A 16290-nucleotide genomic window follows, 5' to 3' on the forward strand; every position below is an offset into this window, starting at 1 on the left:
AAATAATCAGATATCTGAAAATTCACTTATGTTTTTGGGACAACATGAAGAAGAAATTATCTAAATAATACAATCTTTGAAGTGAAATTACCCAACATCTCTTTAATTTCTAAATATATCAGAAAAGGATAAATTCCTTGCACAGCAATTAGAAGGATGCTGGATTAAGTAGCAGAAAACACAAGTGAAAAATATTTTTATTCCCTAACAGAAATTTTTATTCCCTAATAGAAACAGATATTTATTTCTTCCCTCTATACACACAAAAAAAAATTGTAACAAAATCCCCTTCAAGATGCTCTTTATGATTTAATTTTATAAATACAACAAAATAGCTGGAAGACATTTCTATGCCTGGAAAATACATATAAATGTAAAAAACTATGGTTTCCCAAAAGTCGTGGGTATAACACATAACAAAATACCATACCAAGTAAGGACTACATAATGACATGTTGGGTTAGGGGTGATTAAAGGATTACTGTATTTATGGTGAAGATTCTACTGCTTAAAATCTTCATAAATAAATGGTTTTACAATGAAGCCTTTCTAATGAAGTGTTTATAAACATATATTTATAAAATATACTATATTTCCAAAGGTATAGTTATTATGCACTAAGCCTTTAACACTTTTATGAAATGGTTTGGGGGTACTTTTTCTTTTGAAACGAAATTGGCCTACAAGGAAAAAAAAAAAAGGATACCAAGTCTCGCAAGGGCAGGCACAACTTAGGCAAAGCAGCTTCCTGAGTCAACTGTCAAGTGTCTGAAATCAGATATCTATTCCTTCACCCACCCACACTCACTGAGGGCACCCTCTGTGCCTGGCACAGTGCTGAGCTCTGACCACGCAGCTGTGGGCGGGACCAAGTTCCTGGCCTCATGAAGCCTTCATGTTAGTGGACAGCTAACAAATATTGAGTGTTTACAAAATACCTGTCACTATTCTAAGCACTTGAGATGTAGTAAGCCACTTAATTGCCCCTCACACTAACACTGAGTTACATACTTTTATTATCTTTACTTTAGTGATGAAAAGGCTGAAATACACAGTCTAAGTAGCCTTCCCAGTTAACCTCTTTTGGACTTCTATTCTCTCCACAATTTCCTCACAAATGAAATTGTATTCTATAGAACAGATCCTACCTTTATTCTTTTTCCCTCTCAGCCATCTTTAAACACACACACACACACACACCACACACACTAAGCCACAGTTTACAAAAGGCAGAAAGGCATGATTAAAAACATGAATGAGGGCAGCTGGGTGGCTCAGATGATTAGAGTGTGTGCTCTGAACAACAAAGTTGACAGTTCAATTCCCACACAGGCCAGTTAGCTGTGCCCCACCCATTCCCCCAGAACTAGATTGAAAACGGCAACTGGACTTGGAGCTAAGCCATGCCCTCCACAACTAAGATTGAAGAACAACTTGACTTGGAGCTGGTGGGTCCTGAAAAAAACACACTCAATAAAAATTTAAAAAAATAAAAAAACAAAGACAGTAAGAACCTATTGAAATTGAAGCGTTGGAGGAACATAATCCAATTTCAAAAAACAATGAATGGAGCAGTTACACACTGGATAAGTGACCTTTAGCAATTTACTTCATCTCAATAAACTTCAGCTTCTTCGTTTGTAAAATGGATAAAAGCAGAGTACCTATTATTCATTAGGTTGTTGCAGAGATTAAATGAGATAGTAGATATAAAGTGCTTAGCATAGTAACTGGTACAGAATAAGCACCCAGCAAATGTTAGCTATTGATATTATTCTTTGTTGTTTATTGTTGAGTGGGGATGGAGACACGAACAAACATTTATTACATGCCTGTTAATATTTGCCAGATATTAAACGCATTATATAACGTAATTATTGAAAGAACACAATTCAAAGTATAAGATAATAACAGGTTATTATCTTTATAAAGTATGGGAGAATATTTTTATTACAAAGTCCTCTGCACTCACACTATACTGGACTTTTCAGTAAAGCTAACTTGTCTAATCTAGGCGTTTTTTTTATTTGATTGTTCTTTTCAGTATTCTAGTAGACTGATACGCTGTTATTTAGGAGATAAAAACTCAGGTATAATTGTTCAAAACTTGCCATAGGAGCTTAGACAAAGCATGTTAGTGTCAAGATGGCCTCACTGGAACATCAAGTAACATGGTAAAGTAGGCAGGTAAAGTTGATATTGATCAAAATTATTTAAAGCTTTTGAAGAAAAAAGGAAGAGTACAGGAACCAAATGGAAAGATGTAGAGAAAAAGATCCTAAGTAACCATTCCTCAAAATAAAACACATACACTCACCCCTTAGAAGTAATTAAAAGAAGCTACTGTTGGCTACTTCATCGTTACAAGGGGTCCCATAATGGTCACAAAAATACCACCATCATGCATTGCCTGCTTTCTTTGTGCTGGGCACTGTGATCTCTACCTAACCTGCGTTCCCTCATACACTCTTACTATGAGTACGAATAATAGGTAGCATTACACTTTTTTGCAGATAAGGAAATTGAGGCTAAAATCTAGCAGACCTCAGAGACTAGTTGAACTGAATTTTCTCCTGCAGGAGAGCAACAGTCACCTGTTCTTCTGAGTCCAGAGAGAAAAGGGAATCCACTCATCCTCTCTGCCTGCCAATGAGCATTGGTCTTCCTGTCCAAATTTAAACCTACGATAAAGCTTGCCCCATTAGAAAAGACAGACAGCGCTGTCTAGGAAAGCTTCAGCGCCGACTGCTATGAATGATGGCTGTGTAGGTTGGCCAAATGGTTCATGCCCCACCAAAACCTGCGCAGTGAGTGTCTCTTCATCATAATCAAAGGATGTGCATTCTTTGTGCACTTTATCAGCACTGGACACAATGCTACACAAATACTGAATTCTTAAATATGCAGCCACACTTAGCATAAATACACATATTTATACATTGCTAAAAGGTGAAAAGTGGAGTTCTGTAATATCAGCATGCCAAATGGAAACAAAATTTTTTATCTGTGAATCTGTCTACAGTACAGCATAAACTATGGCCTACATCATACGTAGATGCATAATGAATATTTTTGTAAATGGAAGAAAAACTCCACCATAGATTTAACAGGTTTTATTCTTACCATTTAACAGAGGTGTCTAGATGTTTTTGTGTCAGATTTTATCAGTGAAGGCTTTGCAGTCAAATACACCTAGATTTAAATCAAGGCTCTGCGCCCTGCCATTTACTTGCTGTTGGTTTTAGGATAGTTGCCTGTTGCTGCTTTGTTTTCCAATTGTAAAATGGAGATAATGCCAAGCATTCGACAGGTTCGTTGTGAGAAGTAAGTGAGATCATGTATTTAAAGTGCTAAGCACGATACCTGGTGCATAGTATGTGCTCACTGAAATGGTAGCTATTATTATCATAGTTAAGGTCTTCAGGTAATACAGTGCCTTTCTTCTCAAAGTACCCAAAATATCACCAAAACACTATTATGGCCCAAATCATGTGCTCTTCCCTGCATGGAATATTAAACCAAAATATGTATTACTAAATTACAATGTGTATTATAGCATGTCAATGCAAAACATACCCAAGTGTTTAGATGTATGGTAACATCCATAACTACTTTTACTAGAATGTGGAAAAGATAGTTTAAAATACGGGTCTATACATTTCCTACTTGCTATTCACAGATGTCAACACACAGAGAGATCATGCTTTGCCCACCAAAATGGCATTTCCTAGGAATCAGTCTCTTTCCAAATCATTAAAATCTAGAGTTTGGGGGAAGTTTTTATTTCTAAATTATGACAAGTATTAAGCCCTGTGAGATTCTGAATCAAGATAGCCAAGTAAAGGATTATTTTACAACCACTAGAAAAATCTCAAATCATACTGTATTCATGCTTATAGTAAATTCATAAATAATGATAATCAAATTTAAAATGTATACTAAATAATGGTAGTGTATTCTAGCCTATAACTAGAAATAAAAATATTTTATGCTTATTTCATAATTACACATATTTTAGATATGTGAAAGAAACTAGTATTTATTTTTTCTTTGAAGGGCACTAACTTGAGTATTAATCACAAATTAAATTAGGGTGTGAAATATGTAGGAAAAATGAACATAGCCCCATTTGGACTGACATTAATTTTGTACAAAATTAAAATTTCACAGGGTCATAACTGAAGAATGAAAAACTTTATTTTAACCCTCAAATGTGAAATAGCAGAGTTTTAAGAGGTATTTCTCTTTTAAATACTCTGAAAAACCTAGACTGCTGTTGAACAAGGACTACCTCTTTTGAAATACCAGGTTCCCTATAGTTTAGATAATGTTCATAGATTTTTCTAAAAAAGGCACTGGGCATTGAAAGGAGTATAAAGCAAATACTGAATTCTGTTTTGTCCAATTAAAAACATTTTTTAACTTTAAGGAAAAACACGATCACAATAACACAATAGTAACCTAGAATAGAAAGATACCTGCAGCATCTGAAACTGTGTTTTTGAAAATAATTTTTTTCATTAAGTTTATTTTTAAATTTCTTGAGGTTTGATGATGTGATACTCTGAGTTGTATAAATGAAATAACCCAGTTTGCATATATTACAATGTTCATTAAAACTAAACATTAAAGGGCAAAATACATTTAAAGTACAGTTTGGTTCTAGATTGGCTGAAATTAAATAAATTATCATGTAAAAAAGTTGGATATACCTTGGAATTAACACTGAAAATTTTCAAGTATCTCTCCTGATAATTTTATCTAAAGTGATTTATTTTAAATCAGTAAGAGCTACAAATTGAGATTAGCTTAAAGAGATAACAGCCTAGTGTCTTATTGTCCTCTGTTGAAAAAGTATTCTTTTAATACTGTACTTAGCTATAAAAGACATATTTTTCCTTGGTTAAAAAAAATACTTTTCTGGATCATTTCATAGGCTGGATCGAGACTTTAAAGAAAATCAATTATTTGTGAAATATAGTGTTACATGATAGAAGAAAATTTAAAAAAAAAATATTTGCATCTCCTTTATGTTATTCACAATACTTTGAGGCTTTCATTCTCTCCAGTTAGTGCAATTTATTTTTCTACACATCTCAGTAGCAAACAATGTTATTTAGACGCTAACCTGGCACGCCACAACCTCTGGCCCGCCCTTGAGCCCCTCCATTGCAAAGGTCTCCAGGTGCAGCTTGGGTAGCTGCAGGGTGAAGTCATTCCTACTTGCCGCAGTCCGTGACAGCGAGATCTGATCTCTGACCTAAAGGGAAAAAAACAGCATCAATGGTAATTCCCCTTCAGACACATTAACTGGGATGAACTGGGTCCCCTTGAGCCCACTGAGTGGACTTGCATTGATCGCTGGACCTGAAATCCATGAATAAATTTAGGACTAATTGATTTTTCGTTGCAAATAAATCTCTAATTCAGAGTGCTGGGGGAGAATGTTAAGAAGAAAAAGCATCCTCCTGCTTGAAATGAGGGAGGGAAGAAGAGTCACCGGAGCTCTTCTGATCAAGAGGTTTTGAATTATTTTTCACTGTTCCACCCAGGAAAAAAAAAAGGGAAAGAAGGAAAAAACATCCACGAACTTAATAACAACAGCAATCTCTTAATTATATCACTTTCTTATAACATGTTTAATTTAAGTGGTACTAACGGATATACGTATTTGACAAGACAATTATTAGGTACTAGTCTTTGAAAAATAACTTCAATAATATGTACTCTGAAATAAAAACAAATATACTCAACACACAAGAATACTTAAAAATATACTAGTAGGATGTTTGTTTGCCCCTTTTACTCTTATTAAACGAGTCTTATCAAATAAATACATATAAACCAACTTGGTCATGCAACTTCTAAATAAGATAATGAATACAATCAGTAGTATTTGTACGATATGTTAAGTATTCAGAAAGGTAACAATACAAACGTTTCACACATACAGGAGAAATACCAATTCTCTAGCCAGTATAGGAATCACAGGCCATTGATATTACACTGCCACCTTCTGGAAAAATGAGAAAATACTTCCTATATAATACTATATACAAGAAAACATTCAGAAACAGATATTTTCATTTTTAGTTTCCAAAATTAGAAAAAGCTCTAAGAATTCCACAGTTCAGTTAGCTTTTAATATCAGTAAGCTCTCATTTTTAATCATGTAGTTTAATGATAGGAGTTTTCATATGCAGGCGTATTTTCTAACTTTCCTTACACCCGAATTAGTTTTAAAAATTTATCTCTTTGCTCCCGTATACTTAATGAATGTTATACAACTAGCTTAAGGCCACAGGATAGAAAGAGGTTTTTTAATGAGTTTTATAACCTTTTTATCAAAAGTCAAAATGGGGAGAACTATAAAAATAACATTAATTGCGCAAATAAATGTATTTATATCTCTACTTTTACCTGAGCAACTTCAAATGTAACTTGGCAATAATATATGATAGAAAACCTGTCCTTCATTTCTCTATTCTACATGGGCAGCTTGTACAGTTTCAGTTATTTCTTACTTTATGAATGAACTATACTATATAGGGTTTCCTTAAACCAGCAAATACATGCAAACATATGACAACATCTTTCATTGTTCATGCTTATCTATGGGTATAAAAAGCCTTATGCTCCCAAGGTGATCTGAAAATTCCTGTCAGTAAGTGAATGACAAAGTTTATGCTATAAAATATACACAATAACGCAATTTTTCTAATAGTGTGAGCACTATATGCACACTGGAGTTCCAATTCAGAATGCGTATTTATCTGTAACAAGCATTCTCCAATCTTCAGTCAGTATGAGAATGTTATTAAACTTACTTAACGAAACAGAATACATCATATTTTAAAAATATATTTGCTTTAGGTTTTATATTTTATATGTATGGATACCTTCTCTTGCCTTTTTTTTTTTTTGTCACCAATGTGCGCTCAGATAAAAGAAAACATTAATGTGGATTAAGGTACTGAGAATTTATCAACATCAAACCACTGGTGTTTTGCCTTCTACCCTTCTGAACCATAGTCAATAGATCTAAATATTTTACTGCACCCTGGCCAATTCATTGTTTGATGTTTAAAAACTCACCCAGAATCAAAGAAAATTTATTAAATTTGAGCCCCCAAATGAGACACTATTAGCTTTGAAAGTCAAGTTTAACTGCGATATTGATGATTCTCTTTTTTCTGTGACAAAATTCACTGGGGAAATCCTAGATGTCAAAGTACAAAAGCAGATTGCTAATACGGGCAAAGGGGGGTGGGGCGGGGGGGGCTCTAAGCAATGTAGGTATGATCCACACACAGTCCAGCACCGGAGGTCCTTTAACATGACTAATGTCAGGTACTGTACTTCATCTGTGAAGCTTAACATACAGGAACAGTCAGCCACATTTTGTAGTCTCTAAATAAACTTTCTGAACAAAATTAACCTAAGACATTTGACACTTAAAACTGTGATTTGTTGTGAAATTAATATTGTTAGTACATTATTTAATTTGGCAAATTAAATAATTCTTTATTTTAGATAGAAACTGAAAATGCTGCAGGTGTTTTGCTAAACCTAATGATGCGCATCAGACTTACAATATTCTTTGAATAATGTACATGTGTTAATAGTTTTATTATAAATTATCTGTTGAATGTTGACAGTGCCAGTGGCCCATAATAAACTCGCATAATAGATGTAATATTGCAAATATTTCTACTAAAATTTAAGAATTTCTTTCCACTTTCAAATTAAAGCAAAACTTTTAGAGTAGGCATCTAAAACATTCTCCAAATACTTCTAGAAAAAGGGTTTAAATCTTGAAACAGGATTGGCTAGGAATTCTTTTATTTTAGTGGGTAAAGGAAGTGAAAAGCATCATGTTGAGAGAATACAAAACAGTAGCACTAGGACAACTAAAAATATAACAGTACAGCAAAGGAGCAGGAAGAAAAAATGACAAGGAACAGGAAAAAATGAAGGGTGAAAGGGAGAGACTGTTCAGAAAGAGTGCAGAAGGCGAGTTTGAATGTCAGGGTGTGAACAAGGTTAAACAGGCAAGAGATTCAACACAGAACATTAGGAGGACTCTCCCCTTATTGCATAAAATTTATTCATGAAAAAAAAATAGAACAGGCAGGCTAACAAACAAAGTAACTAAAACCAGAAAAGAGATAAGTGGGATTTCTTTAGGAACTACCCACTGGATACCAAATGATTCCTTTCCAAAATGAGAATCTAAAGCAAATTCTTTTTAGCATCAAAAGTTTTGAAGTAACAATATTAGAATAGTAAAATTATTTTCTCCCTACAAGAAAAAGTAGGTTCACCTTTTAAAATACAGATTTTAATGTGAATTAGGATTAAAACAACCATTGTCACCTGTCTACAGATTATAATTTCAAATTGATTTTAAATTACAATTTCAAAAAACAGTCTTTAATTCTGTTTACAACACATCATTATTCATCCTATAATTAAGCTACTATAGCCTTTTCACTCTGATTTATTTACAGACACACACAATGTCTTTCTGCTTCAAAATGACTAACAGCTCTTTTTTAACATAATGAATTTTTTCACAGAATTTCAAAATATAAATCTCAATTGTTAATTGTATATACTTTTATAACATTCTATAAAAGTTGTACAATTTCATATTTTCACAAAGAATAAAGAAAAACATACTTATATTATTACTCCATTCTAAGATTTTTATGTTTAAAAAGAGTAGTTTACTTTCTTCTTTTCTTACTACATTCAGAAAGCAGATATTTCTAATAGATATACTATAAGAAACAAGATATATAAAGAAAAATAAATGAAACTTTCTAAGAAGTCAAAACATTGTTCCCAAATATGTATTTATTTTATTATAGCAATCTAGTTCCAGAATTAAGTGATTCATAAGATCCATGTTGTACAATTCCTATGATTAGCCTTTTCTCACAAGACACCAATCTGTTTTCTAATTTTCAGTTCTCCAACCATAACACAAAAAAAGCTATTTCTGCTAGATATATCATCTATGAAATTAAATTAGTCATTTTTAGAAAAACTGCTCAACTCTCAAAATGTGAAGTTGCATCTGTTACCATACATACTATAAATCTCTCTGGACTCAATGTTTCCATTTAAAAAAAAAAACTCATGAAATGCAGTACTAGCTATGTTTTTACCAATAGCATACCAAGAAGAAGTAGTAAGTTAGTAGTAGATCAAAACTTAGATACACTTAAGAACACATGTAGGAAAATGTAGACAATGCCTGAACCTTGAATGCCTAGGAAAAGTAACTGATATTAGGACTTCACATCACACTTCTAATCTGCCTGAAATGGTATTTTCTCCAGTCTATCATTGCTTCAATGTTTCAAAATAAACATTCTTATCAGAGATATTCCCGTCAAATACAGACCTTTATTTACAATATTTCCTGTAACCTCCATTCTTATGTGCTACTGTGCTACTGTTTTACTTTGCTTCCATTCCATGCCTTGCTTGTCCCACTCCCTCCTCCGTACTTCCTTCCACATCCCTTCTCTCTTTATTCTAATTGTTCATCCTACACACTAGAGCACCCTACAGCCTATTTTTCAATCTATGCACTAGACAGCAGTGTGCAGTTGACTCATTACAGCCTGGGAACTAAATCCAGCCCACCTTCTGTTATTGTAAATAAAGTTTTATTGGAACACAGCCATGCCCATTCATTTAGGTATGTCTTTGGTTGCTTTCCTGCTACGACAGAGTTGAGTACTTGAGACAGAGACCATATGGTCCACAAAGCCTAGAATGTATACCATCTGGCCCTTTACAGAAAACGCTGGCCATCCTTGCCTGAGAAGTATGGAAGAAAAGACAATATTTTTCCCCATCTATAAAGTTTCTTAAAATGACCACATCTCAGAGAATGTCTGAACAATTTCTAGTGAGTCAACCTTATATCACTAACATAGGGTGCCATCTCGGACATTTCATAGCTCCTTTTTTCTAGTGTTTCATGAAATAAGTGTGCTATCTTCTGATATATTTTAAAGTTCACATAGTCTAATACACAACTTGACTGGGTCTAGCTTTCCTAGCCCAACTATTGATCACCCATTCCAATATGCAATCAGCAGAAAATTTAGCTAAACAAGTAGAACAGGCATATTAGAGAGCCTTTATAAATAGAAAGAGAAGCGAACCAGCCAGTTAAATACACTCTGTAATAACCCTAGCTGCAAGAAAAATGCTATGCATACATACATTCTTAGTAAGTATGGGATCAAATAAGAATGTCCTTCCAAACTCAGAAATTCTACAAGGCAGTAGAAAGAGAGAATAACAAAAAAAGGTATTTAGACAGTTCCAGGACTCTGGTATGTGCCTGGTGAGAGAAGTAGGGATTAAAACATGTCTACACAATGGAAATGATAACCACGAATTGGATACTCGTAGTTATGTCTAAATGGATGTTTCTTTCTTTTGCCTTTTCCTTAACTATTTAATTAATGAAATGAATAGAGTTTAATACTATCTCTATTAGTAATAATACCATTAGTGCTTCCAAAAGTACTTCATACTTTTCAAAGTACTCCACACCACCTCACTTGATTCTGACATCAACCTTGTAAAACAATATTGCCATTTCTAATATGAGGATACTGAATCGAGTACCCTTAACACGAAAAAATAATGCCTCTTAATGTTTATACTGAACAGTCAATAGTTGAGGAAACTGTTTAAGATTTGGTACTTCTTCCATTTCCCTACCTAAAAAAACACTTTTTTTTTCCTTTATTTTTGCCCCTTGTCTGCCAATCTTAGCAAAAGTGCGTTAAGTTTCATAAAAGCAGTTTTGTGATAAGCAATAGAGACTATGATTTAAACATCCTTACTTTCCTCAGCAGTCTCACTGGACCTGTGGGCATTCTCATTCATTTGTATTTATTTTCCCTCTCATCTGTTCTCCGCCCAGACACACACACATTCATGACACTGAGAGACAGGTTACCTGCACAGCAATCATCCTTATACAATGGTCCCAATCTCACATGGAAGGTCCCCAAACTATGACGTCCCAAGATGTATGCAACAGTTCCCGCTGTGCTCCACACCTATGGGAAGGAGACCCTGGCACTCTCAGCAGAAGCAGGCGTTCACTCCATTGGTGCTGCAGCACGCAGACACTCGATATGAAAAGGAGGAAGTAAGAAATCAGCCTTCCTTTATTAGCAGGTTATTTAACTTTACCCACAACCCTGGAGCAGAGCCAGAATTCTCCAGTGACTGCCAGCTGCTGTCACCAAGAAAGAGGGTAAAATCTACCACCACAACCGCCCCACACAGTGCAGTTACATCCCAATTATGGAGCTAAAAAAACTGATCCCTTGAATCAAATTATCAAGCTGACTACATCCCAATTAAGGATCTGAAAAACTGAACCCTCAAATCAAATTACCAAGCTGCAAAACAGGGTGATTTAATCATGGACATCTTATCAAGGCACTAGACAGCATGATAAATCTGTAGTGTAGCTTATATACCATCGCATATACCCCACAAATAGATTACTGTGACCTTGAGCTATTTCAAACACACAAAACCCCTACTTGAGAATAGAGAAATGTGTTTATGAATTGACACAGTCCTCCACACTGAGATATTTTCTTTCCTAGGATAAATTACTTCAAAAGAGAAAGACAGATGCACACTGAAAATAGTTATTTAGATGTGTTTAAGCTAAAAACTGTTAAGCATACATACATGACATTCTATAGTGTCTTATCTTTAGTTTGTCAAGGTTTTCAAATCCCTCTTGAGCTGGAGTACCATTTTTAGCTTGGCTAGGTCAGAATGACACTGAGTAATATGAATGATGACACACAAGATAGCTATATGGACAGAGTTGTCATCAGCAAGCCAGCTGTGCTAACACCTGTATACCCTGTACAGCTGATTTTCAGAACCAGGATCAAGAAACTGAGAATGGAAAAGAGTTCAAAGATCATCAGTAACATTTAGAGAGTAATTAATGAGTCACTAAAAATTGGGTTTTAGAGGCAGGAGGTCATGTTTCAACTTTTAAAATAATGTCAGTTTCATAAATTAAAAGATATCCTATGGTCTTTTATTCCTTATAAGTGCAGTAAATACTAAAAATCAAAGATAACTATTAATATATATTATCAAATATTCTGGCTGACCGTTTTTAAGATTATAAAACCACTTTTAAAGATTTGGCTATGCACAGTATTCACCTGTCAGATCCTGTTTGACTGTGTTCTATTCCACAATCCACTCTAACAACAAAAGTAATCATTCTTTTCTTCATGGGCATCAAACTAGCGATTACCTGTCTATTCATCGTTAGCATATGCTTCTTTCCCAGTGTCATTCTTAAAATTGAATTTAGGGTTTCTCATCTAGTTCTTGATTAGGCAAAGTAAATACACACGATATTTTTAGCAATCAAATAAACAAAGCAGGTTATAATATCAGCAAGGCTTACTTTGGAATCTAGAGGTGGCTTTAGTTGTGTTTAGAGTCTGGGTGATAAAAGTTTGACTCATTTAACAAACACTCATTAAGGGCCTACTAGGTACCAGGCCTTGTGATATAGATGCTGAGGATATAAAAATTAAGGAGACAGAATTCCATCCCTCATGGACTTCGAACGCTAGTGGCACAATTAATCTCTCAAATGCATTTCCTAGCTTTCCATTTATCTATAATGTCTTGTTTCTCTTGTCAATTGCTATATCGCCTTCTTTCTTTGCCAGAAAGTATTATGTTAATCAATCTCAAACCTTCATCTGCCTTTTTCCCTGTGGCTCACACTTACACATCCTGCTGATCACTCCACATCACCTTAAACTCAGTATTTCCAAAACAAAACTCATCACTGTCTCCCTTGCTCTCCCGACTGAAAAAAACAAACAAACTTGGTTTTTTTTGTTGGTTTTTTTTGTACTCCTAACATCCATTAATCACACGGCCCATCCTGGAAATCATCCTCCACTGCCCTTCTCATCCCATGTGCTGTTTTACTAAACAAGTTTCACATCCTTTCCTCAACTTCACTTACCATCACTAACCTGATTCAAACCTTCACCAGCCGTCATCTAGCCTACAGAGTCATGGCTCCTAAAACCCCTTTCATTACTCACTACATCCAGTCTGCAAATCTTCCCTAAAGAGTCCAAATCCAATCAGGAAATCTGACCACATCACTCTCTAACTTAAACCCCAGTTTACTCCCCACTGCCTCCATGATAAAGATCCAAGGTTCTTAGAATGGCAAAAAGGTTCTTCCATGACCTGGCTTCCACCTGCCTCATCCAGCCTCATCTCCCATACTCGCCTCGCATTTCATACTCAGCTGAAGCTGCCTGGCTAGTCATGCTTCCATGACTCTCTCTGCTACAATGCCTTTCCCATCTTTCCTCTCACTTCACAGCCCCATCCAGGCATTCATAGTCTTCCGAGAAACCTCCAGCCCACTCCTGGGTTTTCTAAGTGTGCCTCATAGATGAATAACTCTATCTACCAGCATTTCTGGGTGCATATTTACCATGGTATACTGGAATTGCTCTGTCTCCACCTTGAGGGATGAAGACTAGGAGATGATAGGTAGATAGATAGATAGATATGTATATAGATAGATAGATAGGTATAGGTATAGGAGATATAGATATACAGATATAGATATATTGAGTTGTTGGAAAAGTCATGAAGCATTTTTGTAACGAAAAACAGAGAAAAATATGTCATGACTTTTCTGACAATCCAATAGATGATATAGAGATAGAGATAGAGGGAGGGGGAAGATCCCCAGAGAAGGGTATGGTTTCTGGCACATAATATACACTCAAAAGGCATTGTAGGCTCAACTATTTATAGTAAGTATTGTGTTTACGATGGATTAGAAGTTTTAAATAGCTTTACTGTAGAAGCAAATCCAAATGGCTTCAGCAAAAACTCTTGGAATTCCCTAGTTATCGTTCCAGTGTCATCTCACCTGATAAATTTAGAGAATTGATATACACAAGGTCTAGATAGTTTTTGAGTTTTCTGGATTGTGACTTCCTGTTTTACCTTTTTTTTTTTTAAGATTTTTATTGTGAACTAGGGGAGGGAACAGCATTGGGGTATCGGGGAAGGGGAACAGATAAGTTGCTGTCCTTTTGTTCTTCAGTTTAGCTGTGGAGGACATCACTTCACCGGCCCATGTTGGTATTACCATTGCGCTCTTCCCGGGTGAGGCAGTTGGTCACCAGCCATTGGACAGTCACTCACAGCGGCTCATGGCAGCTCACGCCGGCTACTGGGCACTCATGGTAGCTTACAGCAGCCCACTGCAGCCCTGCTGCAGCCTACGCCATTGGTGGCGACTCACGGCAGCCCAGCTCCAGGTCGAGCTATTGTTCACCATCTTAGCTGTACAGGGAGGGCACAGCATTACTGGCCCATGTGGGATCCAAACAGGCAGCCCTGCTGCTCAGAGCTGACGTCCCAAGCCAACTCCTAACCAACGTGCCACTCGGCCGGCCGCTGTTTTATCTTTTAAACAACTTATTGAGAGGTCTCAGTAAATGTTCAGAGGTAACTTTACACTTCATAGTACACTATGATTATACACAGGAAACACTTCAGTTAATTCTTCCAAACTTGTAAGACTCAAGCAATCTCTAAAAGCTTCAAGAATCCAGCCATTCTAATTCAACAATAACAAAAAAAAAAATCACTAACAAAAAGGTTCAGATTCTTCTCTACATTCAAATTTTACCCAATTCTACTAACTTTTACCCCTAGCTATACTATAGTAAACAAAGACATCTCTCTGCTAAAAACTTGATTAGTACCCCCAAAATATTTAATTAACTTAATCTTCTCATACCTAACCCTAAATAATCTAGACATTATCCTATCCATCCAGTCATTACACTATCTTGAAAATTATTTCAATATAATTTGCATTTTCACTTTTTTCCCAACATAATAGAAATACTTAAGCATGTTTGGAGAAGTTCTTAATTTTTTAAAAATTTTCTATTCCTGAACATCTACATTATCATAATATTAGAAGCTTATTGGGAAAATAAAAGTATATAATATTAGTGAGTGGTATTAACAAAAATGTGAAATAAAGAACTCCGAAAGCCAGTCCCTCCACAAAAGCAACAAATAAACTGGCAAAATTTGTCAAAAATCAACTTTCTCTGAACTCTGGAAACTCACTGAAATTTTACAGAAAACAGCCAAAAGCTTATTCAAGAAAAAAAAAAACCTACCTGAATCTTGGTATTTAAAGAAACCTCTGTTGAAACACTAGCTTACCACTAAATTATGAGAACAGAGATTACAGTGGCCACACGACAAAAAATACAAATTTTATAAAATTAGTTCAGGAAAGTCACTAAACAAACAACCACTGCTAGAGTAAGCAGCACCAACAAACACTAGGGATGGAAGAGAATCTATTTTCCAGAGTTATTTTATGAAGTATACAAAGAAATAAAGCATTTGGGACGATATGGATGGACTTAGAGACCATTATGTTAAGTGAAATAAGTCAGTCAGAGAAAGACAAATACCATATGATCTCACTTATATGTGGAATCTAAAAAACTGAATGAACGAGGAAAGTAAACAGAAGTGGTCTCAGAGATACAGAGGAACAACTGATGGCTGCTAGTGGGGGAGGGGATGAGGGAGAAGGGGAAGGGGTTAGACAGCATAAATACGTAACTACAATATTGCCACAGGGACATGAAAGACAGTTCAAGGAATATAATTAATAATGTTGTAAATATTTTGTAGGGTGTCAGGTGGTCACATGTCTTGCTAGGGAGACCGCTTCATGGATGGGGAAGAGGCTTGATCACTGCATTGTACACCTGAAGCTGATGTTGTATAATACTGTATGTCAACTATAAGTGAATGTGTGTATATATATATATATATATTTATATAGATAGATATAGATAGATATAGATATAGATATATAGATATAGTCATGGGACGTGGAGTATAGTGTGGGAGTGGAGTGAAGGGAATTGTAATAGATATGTATGATATTGGGGGGAAGTGGGGTGGCAGATTGGGGGAGGGGGTTGTCACTTAGAGGGGTAAAAAGTATAACTATTGCACTGTGTTGTACAGCTGAAACTAACTCTAAAAAATGGGTATTTCATAATAAAAAATAATTAAAAGAAAAAAGAAATAAAGCATGGCCAATACACAAGAAAAATAGAAATTAATAATAACTGTCCCTGGGCCAGCCGAGTGGCACGTTGGTTAGGAGTTGGC

General features: G+C 35.3%; 1 protein-coding gene across 3 annotated transcripts in view; it reads right to left on the bottom strand.

Annotated features, from left to right (window-relative positions):
• The window catches only part of LOC109396179 (coiled-coil domain-containing protein 171), a 214779-nt gene that overhangs the window by 88255 nt on the left and 110234 nt on the right, over positions 1–16290 (bottom strand). For all 3 annotated transcript variants that reach the window (XM_019667813.1, XM_019667812.1, XM_019667814.1), the window contains one exon: positions 5129–5260. In XM_019667813.1, the coding sequence (XP_019523358.1) occupies positions 5129–5260 (132 nt within the window). The remainder of the gene's footprint in view (positions 1–5128; positions 5261–16290) is intronic.

The sequence above is a fragment of the Hipposideros armiger genome, unplaced genomic scaffold (assembly GCF_001890085.2).
Source record: "Hipposideros armiger isolate ML-2016 unplaced genomic scaffold, ASM189008v1 scaffold_506, whole genome shotgun sequence".
Lineage (NCBI taxonomy): Eukaryota > Metazoa > Chordata > Mammalia > Chiroptera > Hipposideridae > Hipposideros > Hipposideros armiger.